Source organism: Mauremys reevesii, linkage group 1 (assembly GCF_016161935.1).
Source record: "Mauremys reevesii isolate NIE-2019 linkage group 1, ASM1616193v1, whole genome shotgun sequence".
NCBI lineage: Eukaryota > Metazoa > Chordata > Testudines > Geoemydidae > Mauremys > Mauremys reevesii.
The window spans coordinates 141688758-141708519 of record NC_052623.1 but is presented as its reverse complement, the minus strand read 5'-3'; the positions used below and the strand labels follow the sequence as shown (position 1 = coordinate 141708519).

At 44.8% G+C, this 19762-nt stretch overlaps 1 protein-coding gene across 14 annotated transcripts in view; it reads left to right on the top strand.

The window, feature by feature from the left end:
- SCML2 (Scm polycomb group protein like 2) overlaps positions 1–19762 on the top strand; it is a 188776-nt gene that overhangs the window by 42189 nt on the left and 126825 nt on the right. For 13 of the 14 annotated variants that reach the window (XM_039489989.1, XM_039489982.1, XM_039489972.1 and 10 more), the window contains exon 5: positions 16996–17230. The exons of the other annotated variant lie outside the window; for it this stretch is intronic. In XM_039489989.1, the coding sequence (XP_039345923.1) occupies positions 16996–17230 (235 nt within the window). The remainder of the gene's footprint in view (positions 1–16995; positions 17231–19762) is intronic. 14 annotated transcript variants of the gene reach the window in all.

The following is a 19762-nucleotide window of genomic DNA, read 5'->3' as shown; positions in this document are numbered from 1 at the left end:
GCTGATTGGTGGAGGCAGATGAGGCGGTGGGGTGGGTGAGCTAGCATAGTAGAAGAAATTGACCAGGAGAATACTGGCTCCTGGAGAAGGGGACCTGGCTTCATGGGGCTACAGCTAAGAGCGCCACCTGAACTGGGATGTGTGCTTTGAGCAGATCTCTTGTACGAAACTTGAGAGAGGGGTGTCTCCCACTCTCCCTAAATGGTGTCTCTGCCTATGTTGCTTGTGTGTGCATCTGCACAGCCCTGTAATGGTAGAGTGTACTATTTTGGTACACCTAAATAACTCTGTTCCTGATTTGGAAGTTTAACAGAAACTCTTCCAGATAAAGCTATTAGATTGTGCAGTAATCACATTTGTTCATTTGGTATCAACCAATATCCAGTCCACCAGCCCCACAGAAATCTAAAGCCCTCAGCTTCTAAAAATGGTTAGCTGAGTTTTGGTTGTGTCTGTAAGTAAGATGGTTGACCCTTGAACAAAGCAAAGGTTTGGAAATTTGGTTGGCTCGCTTCACAGAAATATTGTTTACATTTGGACCAAATAATTTTCTTTGGGAAGTATTTGTAATTAGACTAAAGATTATCTAATATACACTGAGGGCCAAAGATTTTTTTTGTATCAGTGGTAATATAAAGGCTGAAGGCTCAGGTTTCTACTGGGTTAGCTAGGAATTGGAGGAGTCCCTCTGGAAGGGTATGGCAGTGCAAAGAACCTATGCCTTACTATTAAAATGAAATGTATTATATATTTTGGGAGGTCTCTTGTGGCCAAAATCAAAGTAGGTAACATTTGTGCAGTGTTTTGAAAATCTAAAGGGTGTTATGTTGGTCAGATGTCTAAGTAATGGTTTCAGAATTTGCTAAATGCTATTTCAGTCATTTAGACTTAAGTGCCCAAAAACTTAGCTGGTGCAGAGTTATGGTTCCCCTGTAGTGCCGGGTGCCCTTACAGAATGTGGAGAAGGGACTTCTGAAAACCAGGAAATAAAAAGTTAATTGTGGGTTTTGGGAGTTAGGGGGAATTGGAACAGAAGCCTCTCACTATATAGCTCTGACCCCTTTCTCTCCAACCCTCTCTGCTGTGCACCGTTCCAATAGCACCCTCACTGCACCCTTCTCCCATGCCATAGTCCACCAACTACTCAGGTTCCACTACCACTGCTCCAACTCCAACTTCTACTCCATCATGCCAATTGCTCTGCACTCCCTAGACGTACACTCCAGTGCTTGAAACCTGCCCCCTCACATTCCTGCTGCTTTGAGTCCCCCCATCCACACACCAGTTCCATCCTCCTCTTTGCCACTCCATGTTCCTGGAAAGCTTGGAGGGACAATAGTAGGGAAAGTGGTGGGACTCTGAGAAGTGCATGTACTAGCTGGAGGCAGGAAAGGGAAGAGTTCAGAGACCCTGTCCAAAATCTGGGCCTACTGTAGGGAGAATGGGCTTTGCACATCCATCTGCCTCACAGAAGTGTGAAATGGCTATTTATCTTAATGAGATGTTCTGAATAAGAACACCCTGTGGAGATTAATAGGGCCTGAAACAATAGCTGTGACATATGTGAACAGCTCAATGGCAGTAGGTGTGCTCAAATCCCTCAGTCCCACCTGCATGCGTGTATGCCATGTATGAAGCATGCCTGTTCTTAGCTCTTCACCCCTGTCTCAGCACTGTGTGCTTGGTGCATGCTCTGAGCATGGCTGTTCTCAGCTCCCTTCCAGAGAGCGGGGTCCCCAGATCCCAACTCACACAGAAGGGGGCATGGAGAAGGGCTTAGACCCCCCCAGAGAGGCCTGGCTCCCCCAGGGCTATCTCATGGGGGCAGAGGGAGAAGAGAGAGCATTCAGGTTAAAAGGAGTGATATGCCGGCAACCAGTCTCACCTCTGCATAGAGCATGTTTGACTTCTTCTTTGAGTAGTGTCCTTATGTGTGCTGTACCCTAGGTGTGCTTGCATTCCTGACAGGAGGTAATAATTGGAGATATACCAATCTCTTAGAACTGGAAGGGACCTTGAAAGGTCATCGAGTCCAGCCCCCTGCCTTCACTAGTAGGACCAATTTTTGCCCCAGATCCCTAAGTGGCCTCCACAAGGATTGAACTCACAACCCTGGGTTTAGCAGGCCAATGCTCAAACCACTGAGCTATCCCTCCCCCCGCAAGGAGGAGAACTTTGATAGTAGTGTCCCTTAGGCCTGCGCATGAGCTGTCTCTCCTCATGCTGTGCCATGAGGCCAGCCAGTGCGCATAGGCTAACCCCCGTCAGTTCCTTCTCAACTGCTCTGGCTAAAGATGGAGCTACTTGCAGTCCATTGGGATCATACGCTATTCGCATTTATATAGTTAGATTATTAGTATACTATAGTTATAGTTGTTCTTTACCCTCGTTTATTTTATCCACACAAAAATAAAAATAAAAACAAACAAACAAAAACCAAAAACTTTATTTTCCCACTTTTCTCCCCCTCCACCCCCCAGCAGGCATGCCCAGTTCAGTGGCTTTAAGAAGTGCCTTACTCGCAAGGAGGCAATTCTGATTGCAGACAAACACTCCCACGGCTTTCACTGCCTCGGGGAGGGCCACATCCATCAAAAGTGTGGTCTCTGTCAGCAACTCTGGCCATGTTCCTGTAAGGACAGGGAGCTCAGGCAGAAGATCATCTTCATGGAGGCAGCTCTCAGACCCTTGCAGGATCTGCACCACGAGTCCCTGGGCAGATGTGAATCTTCCCCCGCAGCCCTCTACATCTAATGGCTGTGGATTGAAGAAACAGACTGCTGATCCCCTTGATGGGCAGGCCACTAGACTATTCTCTCCGACTGATACAGCTGACCAATGCTTCATACCCATTTGGCCACTGATTGGCAGTGTTCCACAGTGCCTGGGAATGCATAACATTGAACCGTGAACTGGGTACTCCATCCATTTTACCTCCCTACCTCCTCTACAACACCTTTCCTCGTTTATGAGAATGTACTACAACAAGAAGTAGATTGTCTCCTCTAGTTAGGAGCCATAGAACCAGTACCTCAACATCTACAAGGAAGAGGGTTCTACTCTTATTTCCTAATACCAAAGAGGAAAGGAGGCTGGAGATCCATCCTAGACCTCAGAGCTCTCAGCAAATTTATCAAAGCGCAAAAATTCAAGATGGTCACTCTATTGACGATCATTCCCGCGTTGGAACAGGGAGACTGATTTTTGGCCCTTGACCTTCAGGACACACATTTTCCTACTGACTCTTAGGGTGAATCTGAGAAATCGCCTGCGACACGATCACTACCAATACAAAGTGCTCCCCTTCAGTCTATCGTTGGTCCAAAGAGTATTTTCCAAGGTTCTTTTGGTGCTGGCTACTCACTTATGTTCTCAAGGGATAATGATCTACCCTTATCGCGACGATTGCCTACTTGGAGCTACATCTCTTTAGGACGCTCACCGAGTAACCAAAGTGACTATGTGCTTGTTTACAGATCTGGTCCTACAGATCAATACCCAGAAGTCAACCCTCATTCCAGTGAACACCAGGAATTCATAGGGGCTGACCTGGACTTGTTACAGGCCAAAGCCCTCTTGCCTCAACACAGATTCTAGTCCTTAGCCACGCTTAGACACTGTTTAAAGCAGCCCACAAATATCAGCCAGACTCTGCCTCCAACTCCTGGGGCACATGGCAGTGAGCATGGTGTTAATACCACTTGCCAGGCTTCATATGCAATGTCTCCAAATGTGGTTCTACAGACCAGGGACAGGCTGGACAAATCCCTGTTGCCTCCCACCGGGGTCAAAAACTCCCTAGACTGATGGAAGAGCCCAAGCAACGTTTGCAAAGCGATCCCCTTCTCCCAAAGCTCACCATCGTTGCTCATCATGATTGATGCATCACTTACGGGAGTGGATGCATCTAAATGGCCTCACAACACAAGGCAAGTGGTCACCCATGGAGATGTCCCTTCACATCAGTCTCCTTGAGCTAAGAGCGGTTAGGAACACCTGCGCCCATTTTCCTTCTGCTGATCACAGGATCACAAACGAAGATCCTAACAACAATATAGCCCAGGGATCAGCAACCTTTGGCATGTGGCACTCCAAGATAAGCCCCCTGGCAGGCGGGCCGGTTTGTTTACCTGCCACATCTGCAGGTTTGGCCAATCACAGCTCCCACTAGCCACGGTTCGATGCTCCAGGCAATGGGGGTGGCAGGAAGCAGCAGCCAGCACATCACTTGACCCGTCCTGCTTCCCGCTTCTCCCATTGGCCTGGAGCAGTGTATTGCAGCCAGTGGGAGCCACGGTTCGTCAAACCTGCGGACGCAGCAGGTAAACAAACTGGCCCACCAGGGGGCTTACCCTGGCAGGCCACATGCCAAAGGTTGCCGATCCCTTATATAGCCTGTATGTACTACATCAATCGTCAGGGAGGAGCCGGGTCACCTTCCCTATGCACCAAGGCAGTCAGGCTGTGGAATTGGTGCATCTCTCACAACGTTACACTGTCTGCGGCTTACCTCCCTGGCACACACAACTGGGTAGCGGACAATGTCAGTCTCAAATTCCCACATGACCACAAGTGGGAGATAGACCTGACAGTACTTCATGAAATATTCAGGCGGTGGGGGATACTGTCCACAGACTTGTTTTCCACTCACCTGAACAAGAAATGTCCATGCTACTGCTCCAGAGTGGGGATGGGTCAATGTTCCCTGGGCAATGCCCTCCACGTCCCATGGAACAGGGACATTCTCTATGCCTTTCTTCTGTTTCCCCGACTGGCGAAGGTCCTGATAAAAATTAAAAAATGGAGCCCATGTCATCCTGATTGCTCCGGCTTGGCCAACGCAGACCTGTCACAGCTCGTGACATGCCCGCCAATCCCTCTCCCGGACGTACAGCACCTCCTCTCGCAGGACAGGATTCTCCACCACAAGGCATGGCTCCTGCTCAGTTCCAAAGCCTAGAAAGCTCCTGTTCGAGAGAGGCACAATGGGTTCTGTTACACAGTAGAAAGTCCGCTACTCTATGCACTAACCTGCAGAAATGGTCCAGGTTTCAGGCTTGGTGTTCTATCCAGCAAATCTCCCCAACATCGACAACTCTTATCCTAGACTCTCATATCCTAGCCTATGCATTGACCCTAAAGAAATCATGCCTATCTCTATGTTCTCTAAAGTCCATCTTGCAGTCATAACAGCTTTCCACCAACCTATTGAGGGATATTCAGTGTTGTTGCACCCAAACCACTAAGAGGTTCCTCAAGGGTATAGTAAACCGTTTCCCACAACCTTGACTTCCTGCTCCCATGTGGCACATAAACCTGGTGCTGAAAGGACTGACTAGGCTGCCCTTTGAACCCATGGCCACCTGTTGGTTGATGTATCTATCAATGAAAACAGTCTTCCTGATAACAATTACCTTGTCCAGGAGACTAGAGGAAGATAGCAGCTGTGATGGCGCATCCTCCTAACACAGTATTTTTTCCAGACAAAGTTAGGCTCAGGCGCATCCAAAGAATGTTAGATTTTGTAAAATGCTGTTTAGGGAGGCACCCCCATGAGGCATAGCAAATTTTAAGACACCCAGGATAAACATGCAAATGTTAGAGCACTTTGAAGAGTTGACCTTTAAATAGAAAGTGATGCTCAACCTTGACTATTGGACCTGGCACTCCACTGTAATTAACAGCATTAATTTAGTGTCTGATCTTTGTGTATGTCTAATTTGATTTTATTGGATTATAGTGGCGCGGTAAGGCTGCTATAGTAAAGGTTGCATCATGATTTCTGTTTAAAGGTAGACTTTTCTAAGTCTTCTAAAATTGAGATGCCTAGTCAGAGTCCGTTTTAATTTGCTATACCTCAGGAGGGTACAGGATACAGTTAGTGACTCAAATGTTGGGTCATTTGAGGCAGACCTTATGGAGATATAAACCCCGGAAAAGCCATTTTTCAAAAAATTCTAGCTTGTAGAGGTTTTGGTTTTTTTGTGTGCAGAGGTAAAGATCAAACCGTTGAGGGTCAAGATGGGCTCAATCTGAGTTTTGCTCAAGGTAATGCATGTGGCACTCACAAAATCTTTGGGGGACCCAAACTTAGAATGGTATTTAATACATTTTTTTATGGTGCACATGTGCCATTATAGAAACCATTTTATATGCTTTAAAGCTTGACTTTAAAGCATATATAAGTGCTTTAAATTCTGACTAGCCAGACTACCAACTTCCTGAGTTCCTGGGGGTGCTCGACCCTGGCTCTGTCCCTGGGCCCGCCCCACCTCCTTCCGCACCATTCCACCCCTCTCCTGTCTCCTCCTGTCCCTGCTCCTCCCCTACAGCGCCTCCCACATGCCACTGAACAGCTGGTCACTGGCGAGCAGGAGGCACTGGGGAGAGGGGGAGGAACTGATCGGCAGGCTCCGCTGGTGGGCAGGAGGCACTGTGGGGAAGAGGGAGGAGCTGGTCAGAGGGGTTGCTGGTGGGTGCTGGTGGGTGAGTGACAAGAGGACTTGGAGAATAGGGGCAAGGGCACTTGTCAGCCTCATATTCACGCCTTCAGTGTGTGTGCCCATATCTGGGGGGCTTTTGCCCCTCTGCGGGTGTCTGAGTCCCTCTTATGCCCCCTGTATATGTGCCAGGATCTGGGGACCCCATGCCCATCTACAACGTTTGGATCTCCTCCCACCCTCACTTACATGAGTCAGGTTTCGGTGAGGGCTCACTCTTTTATGAGTGTCTGAGGCCCCCTTTCGGCCCCCACGTCAGCCAGGATCTGGGGAAGTTCTGCCCGTTCGGGTGGGAAACTGAGAACAGGTATACTTCATACATATCCCAGGTTCTAAAACCATCAGAAGGGGTATGGGAACACCCACTGAGATGAATGGAGCAGTTCACACATTTGAATTAGCCTTTTAGGTTCTAGGTTTTAGAGTGATAACTGTGTTAGTCTGTATCAGCAAAAAGAATGAAGAGTACTTGTGGCACCTTAGAGACTAACAAATTTATTTGAGCATAAGCTTTCGTGGGCTAAAACCCACTTCACGAGATGCATTCAGTGGAAAATACAGTAGGAACACACACACACACACACACGGAAAAAACGGGTGTTGCCATACCAGCTATAACAAGAATAATCAATTAAGGTGGTCTACTATCAGTAGGAGAAAAAAAACTTTTGTAGTGATAATCAGTATGGCCCATTTCCAACAGTTGACAAGAAGGTGTGAGTAACAGTAGGGGGAAAATCAGCATGGGGAAATAGTTTTTACTTTGTGTAATGACCCATCCACTCCCAGTCTTTATTCAAGCCTAATTTATTGGTGTCCAGTTTGCAAATTAATTCCAATTCTGCAGTTTCTCGTTGGAGTCTGTTTTTGAAGTTTTTTTGTTGGAGTATTGCAACTTTGAGGTCTGTAATTGAGTGACCAGGGAGGTTGAAGTGTTCTCCGACTGGTTTTTGAATGTTATAACAAACAACAAAAACACTAACCCAGGAACCTATCCTTGCAACAAAGCCCGTTGCCAACTCTGTCCACATATCCATTCAGGGGACACTGTCATAGTGGTGCTGTTTACTTGTAAGCCTTCCTGTATATGTGGATGCCGGCCAGTGAGTAATGGGGTCTCACAGGACATATGACCATGTCACCTGGTACTGGAGTCCATCTTAAACCTGGTGCTTTTCCATTTAGAAGGAGGAGTGGGGACCCAGAGAGACAAAAGATTCCCGAAGAGGGTGGAACAGAACAAAGGGGGCTGCCAGTCATGAGAAATCCCCTAGTTACCACCTGATTTAGAACTAACAAGAACTATACCAGGGGAAAGGATTGGGCCCAGACTAAGAAGGAGGAGTTATAGAGTCAGAGTTATAACTATAACTATCAGAGTTATAGAGGGCGGACAATTTATGAGTTTACCCTGTATAAGCTTTATACAGAGTAAAACGGATTTATTTGGGGTTTGGATCCCATTGGGAGCTGGGTGTCTGGGTGCTGGAGATAGGTGACTTGCTGAGCAGTTTTTGGTTAAAGTCTGCAGCTTTGGGTGCATGGACCAGACCTAGGTCTGTGTTGCAGCAGACTAGCGTGTCTGGCTCAACAAGGTAGGGTTCTGGAGTCCCAAGCTGGCAGTGGAAAATGGGCTCAGAGGTAATTCCAGCATGTCAGGTGCCAGTCTCAAGGGGGTCTCTGTGACCGAACCCATCACATATAGTATGGAGGTTTGGAGCTGACAGCACAGATACCCTGACCGCTGAGGGAAAAGAAATGTGTGCTGCCAGAATTATCATTGTGTGGATTCTAGGCAATTCCTTGATCATGAGTTTGCAGAAGTTTGTGTGAGAGCAAGGATTACACCAGGGTAGTCAATTAGTTTTTGTCATGGTACAAATTTCTTGGTTAAGATATGGTCAAAGTCTAGACTCCAGAGAAATATTTTTTCATACCACAAAGTGCCCTTGTTCAATGAACACATACAATGCTGAAATATACCCAACGCCTATTTTGCTTATATATATATTTACTGCATTAAATAAAAATAAAATCAAACCACTGGATAACCTAAAAATAACCTCCAAGAAAGATATAATTTATTTGAGGCTTTGAGAAAGTACTTAGATAAAATGTCAAACAAAAGCAAATATTCACTTTAAAAACACTTTAAGACAACTGTTTCAAGTTTTGAATGAGCTTTGTCAAATACAGTTATTGTAATGTAGGCATATCTGCATATAGATAGATGAACATATTCAAAACTTTAGTCTTTTGTGGTTTATTTAACATAAGTATCAGAGTTTGAAGGAAAATAACACTTAGTACACATTAACTCATTATCTTTTATGATTCAAGTCTTTCCAATAACAAATACAAACCCACCTACACATTTATTAAGCAAAAGAATCATGAATAATTACTGTGAAACACCTGTTAAAACTGTGGTATCACTACTGAAAATGTAATTTTATACAGCAATACAAATTTAAAATAGAATAGATGTGAATAATGTATAAGTATAGTACTCGCCATCAGTGGGAAAAGTGACAGGTCCTCTGCTGGACAAGGGTCTTGAAGATCGGAGTGAGTTCAGTCAAGGCAAGATGGAGGCAATTCCATAGATGATTATCAGTCAGAACGGAGCAATTATGTGATTTAATGTTCTTCATTGTTGAGAATGCTGATTCATATACATATGTCGAGCCAAACATAGTCAAACTGTGAAATGCCGCCTTCCTTACGTGGGTAAGCATAAGGGTTGTCCAGAAAGTTTCAGATGTAGTTTGTGTGCTGCATCTTAAACACTTCATCCACTTCTAATTCAGTAAGCTCTAGCTGTAATTTTGCTTTTTCAGCATCTGGAAAGGATGCTTTCGTTTGATCACACTAAGTACCATTTGCTTGTACCACGAATGGGTTCCTTAGAAACAGGAAGTTGACTTTAACACTTTCAAATTCTTGGAAACTCTGCTGGAAGTTTTGAAGAAGCCTGTCCAGAGATGATGCCATCTGCAGTGTCCTGGCAGCGTAGCAAAGTTGGGAAATGCAGCATCTCCCCAGTTTCCAAATCACTTTTGAAGAGACTCTTTGTTTGTTTTCAAATGAAGTGACACTGCTGTGGAGATCCACTACATTGCGATTTTGCCCCTGTAACTTTAAGTTGAAATCATTTAAATGGCCTGTTAAATCAACAAGGAAGGCCAGGATGCTCATGCTTTTGGCATCCCTCAAAAATGCATGTAGCTCTTCTGCCTCCCCCTCCCACCCCCGGAATGTTATGTAGATATTCTTCCACATGAACTCGAATTTCCCACAGCCTTCTTGGTTCTTGCCCTCTGCTCAGCGAGTGGATGTCATTACGAATCAACAGGTCATCGTAATTGGCAGATACTTCTGAAAGAAAGCTTCTGAACTGTCTGTGTTGCAGTGATGACTTTGATTGAAGGAAGTTGACAAGTTTAATCATTATTAACATTACATTAGCATACTCATAGCTAAGCCCTGCACAAAGCGCAGTTTGGTGGATTACGCAGTGATAGGAAATCAGATTGGGGTTCAGATCTTGCAAACATTTCACAAGCCCTCAGTGAGTACCGATCATGGCAGGAGCACCATCTGTTGTAATTGACACAATCTGTGTCATGTCAAAACCTTCATTAGACAAAACAGTTCCTCTCCTGTTGTGCGATTGTTATGCGGTATAAGGGGCAACAACTCCTCCCCACATTTCTCTCCATCAGAAAAAGGACATACAGTGCTAGCTTTGCGGTGACCTTGGTATTACAGGATCCGTCCACTGCCATGGAAAATTTTTGAATGTTCAGTTTCTCACACAAGTGCTTGAAAATGTCCTGTGCCATCATCTCAGCGCACCTAATAACTGTTGTGTCTGAGAGTGGCAGATGTCTGAAGGGGTCAGCAATGTCTGTCTTCTCTGCAAAAAGGGTTTCAGCTGTAGTAACCATCCACTGCTTAATAACGTCCGCATCTGCAAAAGGTTTCCTGTGTTTTGCCATTAACATACACCTCAATGAAGCTTCAGCTACCTTTTCCTGAGCACAAGTAGCCTTTGAAATAATATTTGTGCTCTGAAAATATGCGTCCTTTAATGAAGCAGTCTTGTCTGTTCTTAAATGGGAACCCAGTGGATATTTGTGGTCAAAATCCATGTGCTTCGTTTCATAGTGGCATTCGATGTTCCCACTTTTAACAACAGCCACAGTCTCTGTTCAAATTAAACATACTGGTCAACCCTTTGGATGTTGTGGCAAGACAAAATAGTAAGCGTCAGTCCACTTTTCTTTAAATGAACGGTTTTCAGTGTTAACTCGTTAAACGTCGAAAGCACCAGAGATGGGAGTACCTTGGCTCACCTTTGCTTCTCCTGCAGTTCTTGGGGCTCTTCACTGCTCTGAAGCCCTGAGTCCCGGCACGATTCCAGGCAGGGCTGAAGGGCTTCAAGGGGAAGAGGAGAAGAGGGAGAGGCAGAAGAGCCCTCTCTTTGTCCCAATAGTAGAGGGAAGGGAAGAGCAGAGCTGCCACAAGCCACTGAACTCCTTCCTCTCTCCTGTAAAAATGGCGCCTACTGAGGGGCAGGGGCAGAGAGCACCACTTTTGTCCCACAGCAGCCCCGATTGGCTGTTTTTTTTCCTTTGCTGCCAATCAGAAGAGGTTTTTCCAAAACAGGAACTATGCAGCCTCAGCAGCTTGGGTGGTATTGTGGACATTGTAATTGCAGGGTCTGTGACCCAGGGGTGTCATTTTAGATTTTGATTGGGGTGGTAAGTAGCATTCCAGGAGATACTTGGCTGCCAGCCCCAGGCAGCCGGGCTGCCACTGTCATGGCTTAAATTCAGGTGCACCAGATTGGAGCTGGATAAATGTTTGGGAATCCCACTGAGTCTCCTGTTGGGCTGAAGCGCTAGTTCCCAAGAGCCTCCAGTGGGGCTGAAGCCCCGAGTCACAGTGCACCTCAGGCCCAGAGTCCCGGCAGGACTGAAGCCTGGAGTCTCACGCGCTTCCAGAGGGGTTGCCCCAAGTCACAGCATGCCTCAGGCTGGGCTGAAGTTCCAGCGTGTTTCCTGGTGCGGCCAAAGCCCCAAATCCCTGCATGCCTCAGGTGGGGCTGAAAACCCTGAGTCCCAGCACTGCCTTCAACAAGGGGCCGAAGCTCCGCGTGCCTCAGGTGGGTTGAAGCCCCGAGTCCCGACAGGGCTGAAGCTCCAAATCCCAGCGCACCTCCAGTGGGTCTTCAGCCTGTGGGAAGCGTGCCTAGACTTGGGGCTTCAGCCCCAACAGGAATCAGAGTTTCAGCCCACGGGAGGCGTGCCGGGACTGACGCCACGAGCCCCAGCATGCCTCCGCCTGGACTTGGGGCTTCAGCCCTGCCAGGAATCTGAGCTTCAGCCCCACGGGAAGTGCCTTGGGACAGAAGCACCCCCCTGTAGGGCTGAAGCCCTGAGCCCCCAGAAGCCCTACAGTCCACTGAAAAGACTCTCATGGTCCAGATTTGGGCCGCCTATTGACTCTCCCTGATATGGAGATTGCTGACTACAGGCTGATTGTGTGGAGAGAAGTGGCTTGCATTGTCATGTTTTGCCCAAGTGGTGACTTAAGAAGTTATGATCTACCAGGCATTGTGGCGATTCACCTGGGTCTTATTCCTGGTGTGCACCTCATACAGTGTATGAGAGCAGATTTGGATCACATCAGTTATTTGCGTCTAGGAGCTGTATTTGAATAATTGCTACAGTGACCATGTGAAAGCTATTAATACATGTTGGAAAACATTCATCGGGAAATTGGAGGATTTGTGGCTGACCAGGAGACGTGGTACTGTATGGTATAGAAGCTCTGACACCTCACTGTTGCTTGGAGATGGGATGCATCTGTTGGACAAGGGTCAGAAGATCTTTCTCTCAAACAGAAAGCTGTCCGTGTTTTGGCACAAAAACTCTGTCTGTGACTTCTCTCACCAGCTCTGCCACTAACTCCTCCCTCCAACCATTCTGAAACATGACCAGGAACACCTTTCCATTGTAACGTAATTGTCCTCCTCCCCAGGCACTGCATGTGAGTTAGGTTAGAGGAGGGAGGGAAGTAATGGCAATAGATTGCTTGTACCAAGGAGTGAAGACTTCAGGGAGATGTGTTCCCTGCTCACAGTGGGGGAGCCTGGGTACAGATGTGGGGAGGGGGCCGGGTTGCCATGAGAATGCAGTGACTGCATTGGAGCCATGGCTAGGGAGGTGTGCTGAAGCAGACCTGGTGGAGCCCAGTGAAAGGGAAGGGTGGGGAGGCGGGTGTTGACTAGCTCAGTATGCAAATTGCAGGAAATGATAAGTACAACTGCCTAAATTACTACTTACTCCTATCAACAACATATCTTTTCCTAGTTTTTATGAACAGGTAGTTCAGGGGCAAAAAACTCTGTTAACACAGATTTAAAGTTGTCACCCCCTTGAAGAGTATGTAATGCTATTAAAGGACAAAAAGCAGGGGGGAAGGTAGCCCATGACCCCTTTCTTCTACCATCTTTGAGCAATGCCCCAGTACACACATACTCACGCTGGTCCTTGGCACTACAAGATTCAGGAGGTTCCAGATCCTACCTACACTCACACATTTAGCCAGTTCCCCAGAAAGAGTACCACATATGTACAGTGTGAGAACTACTACACAGCCTTTAACAACTCCTTTACTCTTACCCACAGGATGCTATCTCAAACTACACTTTCACGTACCCATCATTAAACCATTAGAATCCTGTCATATTCCACATTACCACTGACAATAGCCTTTGTAATAAAAGCCCAGTGCCCTGCTAACTATATAACATACAATATTCTGCATAGAAATGATGCGTACTGTATCCTGAAGGTACACATGCACCAATTCCCTTTCCTCACACACATGAGAGAGTGAAAAACACAGATCTTCTCATATTATAATCACGCTCTGACATGCACCTCAAAGTAGACCACACATGTCCTCATATCAGAGAGACACCTTTATGAAGCAGGCCCAACTACTGCCTCCACCGTTCAGAGGCTGTCAGTGTGTTAGGTGTACCTACACTGAAGTGTATCCAAATTATTCCTATTGTTTACTGCCAGCTCCTGGGGAACAGAGGGAAGGTGATGTGGGCTACTGTCGTCGCCTGCGTGCCCCCCCTCTTTTTTTGTCCTTTAATAATGTTAGATGGAATCCTCTGGATGAGAGGGAATGGGTTGCAAAGATGGTGATGAGCTTGTGTATTTCAGCAACTGTGGGGCTCACAGAGTAAAGGTATGCATGTTAATGGGGCATGTTGCGGCAGTGCTGAAAGAGGGCAAAGATATGGGTGCATGGGCAATCTTAATTCTGTTTCCTGGGTTTCAGAAGTTTGTTTTCCTCAACTCAGTGTTCTGCAAGGGGATGACATACCACCAAACAACCTCAAGTCTGCATTAACTACGGTTTTTTGCAATTAAATATACAAAATAATAGAAAGCCTGTGAACGTGTCATCACTTTGCGTAATGCGAGGGAAGGGGCTGATAGTATACCCTAGTGGCCAGTCAAATAATTTTCTAATGTACAGGCCAACAAGATAATTAACTTCAAAATGCACAAATAAGTGAAAACCCAATAAAATAGGTTTTAAATCAAGATAAAGGTATTTGTAAGGCAATGCTCCATAGACTCAATAGTTAAAATTATTTTAGAATTATTATTTTCTATAGTTTGTTTAAATTCTTTAACTATCTGAAATCTGCATCCCTTTCTCTCATTCTTTGTCCTGTCTGTTTAGATTGAAAGCTGTTTGGGGCAGGGACTATCTCTTACCATCTGTTTGTGCAGCACATAGAGCAATGGAGGCCTGTTCTCAGTTGGCTTCATATGCAACCATAACGCCAAAAATAAATATTATGTATGATATCTTTTAATATACCCCCCTCCCCAAGTATTGCAATTTAAACCAATTTCTCTTTTAAAAAAAACAACTAACTTTTCCATTTAAATTGACTTTCACAGTTGTGGAGAATAACAGCTTGACAAGCAATATCCTGACATTGAATTGCCCTTTAAATTTAATATGCCTGGGCTCCCCTCTCAGACAGCCTGCTGTCTGAGTGCTACATTGACAGATGCTAGGCTCCACACACTGAATATCTCTTGTCTTTTTATTGTGCAGCGTCTGATGGCTCCTTCAGGGCTCCTGCTGTTGATCTGGGGTCTGTCTCAAACAGTGCTTCTGCACTCACAGCAAGAGGAACCCAAGATTTCAATATTTTTAAAATTTCAGAAAGGCAAAGGGGGCAGGAAATGCAACCCCAGTTGTTATCCTAGTAAGTCTTGCATCACACTTTTCCTGTCAGGCTGGAGAGACACAGTTCCTACCATTGACTGATACCTGTCCATTTTAAATAGATATTTTAAATGGATACATATTTCTTTGTGGGGTGAATACAATTTCTCTGGTCTTCCCTCTCCCTCACAGCTTTGGATCTGATTGATCCTGATCTTCAGTAGACCGCTACTAGGTTAAAAAATCCTGTTTAGTGCTGTGCAATTGTCATGCATCAATCATCCCTGCCTTCCTGATACAGAAATTTCTTAAAGGATCTTCCTCTCCCTTCTTCCTAATTTACGGTATGCTAAACACTGAGCCAGTGTCAAAGACCAATTACCAGAATGGGCAAAGTGATGATGCAGATGTCTTAAGTCCAAAAACTGATGCGTGCTTACATCTTTGCATCCAGTGGCTGACACTTCCTCTGTGTGTGTGTTCAACTCCATGAGAGGAAGTCACTGAACTGGGACCTAGTAGATCTAGGTTCAGTTCTCAACATTACCACAGACTTCCTATGTGACCTTGGGTAAATCACTTTTTCTCTCTCTCTTTTCATTTCCCATCTGTAAAATGGGGATATTTCCTTTCTTCTGCCCTTTGTCTTATTTATCTACATGTAAGCTCTTTAAGGGAGGGATTGTCTCTTACTTTGTGTTTATACAGTACCTAGCACAGTTGTGCCCTGATTTTGCTTGAGTTCTCTAGGCCAGTGGTACTCAACCAGAGGTACGTGTACCCCCTGGGGGCAGGCAGAGGTCTTCTAGGGGGTACATCAACTCATCTTGATATTTGCCTAGTTGTACAGAAGTCTACATAAAAAGCACTAGTGAAGTCAGTACAAATACAAATTTCATACCGATGACTTGTTTATACGGAGATGTAAGTGCAATATTTACATTCCAGTTGATTTATAAATATATGGTAAAAATGAGACAATATGCAATTTTTCAGTAACCGCGTGCTGTGACACCTCTGTATTTTTATGTCTGATTTTGTAATCAAGTAATTTTTAAGTGAGGTGTGACTTGGGTATACACAAGACAAATCAGACTCCTGAAAGGAGTACAGTAATCTGGAAAGGTTGAGAACCAGTGCTCTTGGCACTACTGTAATATAAATAACATAATTTTCTGTTACTTTTTGTTATGAATGTAGCATACCTCATGCCATAAATCCTTAATATGTCTTCAGCTATTATATCACATCAGGTAGTTAGTCTGGATCTAATGGCAATTTTCATTGTTCTTTCCCTCTTGTATTCTCACTTTCACCAAATGACCCTTGGTCTCCTCATCTATGCTTGTTCTTCTGACTACTGAGAATTCATCATGTTGATATAGAAGTAATACCAAGCCTCCAAAGCGGTTGCCACCCTAGTTCTTAAAAGTGGCTTTATGGAAATTTTGTTTATTTCACAATGCCTTTTTGAAACATCATGGGTACAATTGCTTGTAATTTTTTGCCAGAAGGTAATCATTGTAGTATGTTTCACCATTCTCAGTATAATCATTGCCTTCTTGTGGAGTCCGGCAGTGCCATGGCACAGTGATCCTCAGCTGTGCTATTCTTAGGCAAGGGATGTCGGTGCTCCAACTGCTAGTGCTCTAGCACTACATGGTCTCCAAAGAGTACTCCAGCAACACTCTGACTAACCCAGGCACCCTGTCTCGGTGAGCCACTCTTCACCAACTGCTCTCTGAACTGCCAGGGAGCCTTCCACCTGCTCCTCACTTCTGATCCTGCAGTACAGGAAAAAAAACAGCAGATGAGCTCCTGGCAGAGTCATGCTAGTCTAGAATTCCAAAGCCATTAAGCCAACAGAAACTAACTGGCTGATTAAACACTTCCTTAAAAACCTGAGAATTTTGCTGTTTGGGGGAGAGAGGCTTTGGACTCCGAAGTCTCCAGCAATGTGGCAGCCAAGTATCTTGCTCAGGTGTTGCTAAAAAGCAATACAAGCCAGCCAATTATTTGTAGTGATTCTTTTCACTGACTAAAGTTCATACACTGATAAATATAACAGCATTTTATGTCTTTATGAATGGAAGCTGTGTGTTTATAACTGTCCAATATATTTAGCAACCCTTTTCATAGTACCTGTCTGAATCTGTTTCAAGCTGGGAGACAAAAATAAGAAAAATATCTTTTTTTCCCCTCACCCATCCCCCTCTTATAGTCTAGGATCCCACCTAGCAATGATTTCAAAGTTGGTATGAAACTGGAAGCCCACGACCCACGCAATGTTACCTCAGTGTGTATAGCTACAGTAATTGGAATCACTGGTGCCAGATTAAGGTTGCGGCTTGATGGAAGTGACAACAAAAATGACTTTTGGAGGCTTGTGGATTCCTCTGACATACAGCCAATTGGGACCTGTGAAAAGAAAGGGGGGATGCTCCAGCCGCCACTCGGTAAGAAACAATGTTTCTGAACTAATGACATGGTATGTGTGTCCACAAGATGCTACTCTCCTATGGTTAGTGTTATCTTGTTTTCTTGGCAAGTGATGCTTGAAATAATGATTCAAGTGAAATGTTAGCAGCAGAAGGATAAATGCTAAGTAAAAAAGCTAATAAAGAGAGTAAATGAGCTGGACCCCACTTTGTGTATTACTGAGTCTGGGAATGGATAGAGAAATTTAGAATTTGAGCATGAATTCTACTATCCAAAAAATTTTCCCTCTTCCCAGAATCCCCCAACTAATCACGAGGAGGGACAGACCCTTGATGGCCTTTTCAGTGACTGCTTGATGGGTTACACATAAATATTACATTAATCTACTTAATTTATCCTCCTTCACCCCATAATTTATAGAGAACTGTGGCATTACCTTGTGGGCTCTACATTACTTTCAGTTGTGGAGAAGAGTCCCAAAATGCTTCCTAAAGCCACATTTCTTACAACTTGCATGGAGCTTCTGAATTTGGGTCTCTGGTGTATCAGGTGCACTGCAGAAAAGGGAGATGTCTTTTTAAAATGTTAATAATTTAAAAAACTCACAAACTCAAAATGATTTCCACAGGAATTGAATTTATATTTTATAAGCAAAATGAAATACATTTAAAGTATGCTCTTGCCACTACAAGGTCCTAAATGCCTCTTCCCATAAAACTCCAAGGAGTAACAGCTTGTGTTTTGTTGCTTTCTTTTCTTTTCTCTTCTACTTTCCTATCTAATTTAAGAGTAGGCTGACTGGAGTGAGGGTGCATTTTCTTTCTTTCACTCACTCTGCATGTTCATTCACTCTTTTCTCATTCTTAGTCTAGGTAAGCTCTTAGATGAGAGAGGAGACAGAGGGACCTACATTGCTTCAAACCTTTTTCTCTTACACTTCTGTACCACTGTATGTGGTGATAGTAATTTTCCAAATATATGTATCAGAGAATAGGAGCAAATGTAGTACACCTCTGCCCCGATATAACGCGACCCGATATAAGATGAATTCGGATATAACGTGGTAAAGCAGTGCTCGGGGGGGGGGGCGCTGCGCGCTCTGGTGTATTAAAGCAAGTTCGATATAATGCGGTTTCACCTATAACATGGTAAGATTTTTTGGCTCCCGAGGACAGTGTTATATTGAGGTAGAGGTGTATGTGTTTCCTGGGTTTAGACTGATAACTTCACACTGCACTCTTTATTGCTGCTCTACAGAAGCCAACAGTCCCTTGCTACTGTCCTTCCAGAGGTCGTCTTCGTCACATAATCTTTCTGCACACTCAGATATCCATAGTTTCCTTTCCAAAAAATCCCTCCGGTATTTGGACAGGTCTAAACTCAAGAGCGTTTTACTTGTATAGGGTGTGATCTCTGCCTGGCATAGCTGTACTAGCAAAAAACCCTACTGTAGATGCAATGTATACTGGAAAATCTGTGCTTTTACTAGTTTAGCTTAGAGCACTTCTAGTGTGGACACAGCTTATATTGGCCAGCAAAACTGTACTAAAAGTAGAACCTCAGCGTTACGAACACCAGAATTACGAACTGACCAGTCAGCCGCACACCTCATTTGGAACCGGAAGTACGCCATCAGGCAGCAGCAGAGATACCACCCCCCACCCCCCCAAAAAATGGGGCGCAAGCAAATACAGTAAAGTATTGTGTTTAAACTACAAAAAAGAAAAAAAGGGGGGAGCAGCATTTTTCTTCTGCATAGTAAAGTTTCAAAGCTGTATGAAGTCATTGTTCAGTTGTAAACTTTTGAAAGAACAACCATAATGTTGTCAAGTATCAGAGGGGTAGCCGTGTTAGTCTGGATCTGTAAAAGCAACAAAGAATCCTGTGGCACCTTATAGACTAACAGACGTTCTGCAGCATGAACTGAACTGGTGTGAATACCACTTCTTTCAGATGGTGGTGGGAAATTTCCAGGGGGGGCAGTTTTATATAAGCAAGAAGCAAAGCTAGAGATAACGAGGTTAGTTCAATCAGGAGGATGAGGGAGGCCCTGTTCTGTGAGTTGGTTGAGGGAGGAGGAGGGAGGAGTTCTGGGTGTGGTTCAGCAGCCCATTCACAGTCTTTGTTTGATCTGATGTGAGCAAATTTGCAGATGAACTGGAGCTCAGCAGTTTCTCTTTTGTCTCTTCTTGTCTGTTTTTGAAGTTTTTTTGGCCTGCTATAGGCCTCTGCTAGGTTGGTTGGGTGAGTGTTCTACTGAAGGTTTTGTTATTTGTATGCCTTTTGGTTTCTTTTGATTTGTGTCCATTTGTTTATTTATTTTTTGTCCTTTTCCTAGAGAGACTGTATGTAGGGCATGGGGGCAGCATATGATATCATTGGCATATATTATATTGGTGCACGTGTGATGGTGTGTGGTGATGGTGTGTGGTGTGTAGGTCCTGTGTGTGGTGGTGTGTGTGTGTGCAGGTGTGGCAGCAGAGTGCATGGTTTGTTTTGGCATGGGTTTGTTTTTTTTGTTTAGTGGTGGTTGGTGCGCAGTTGCTGTG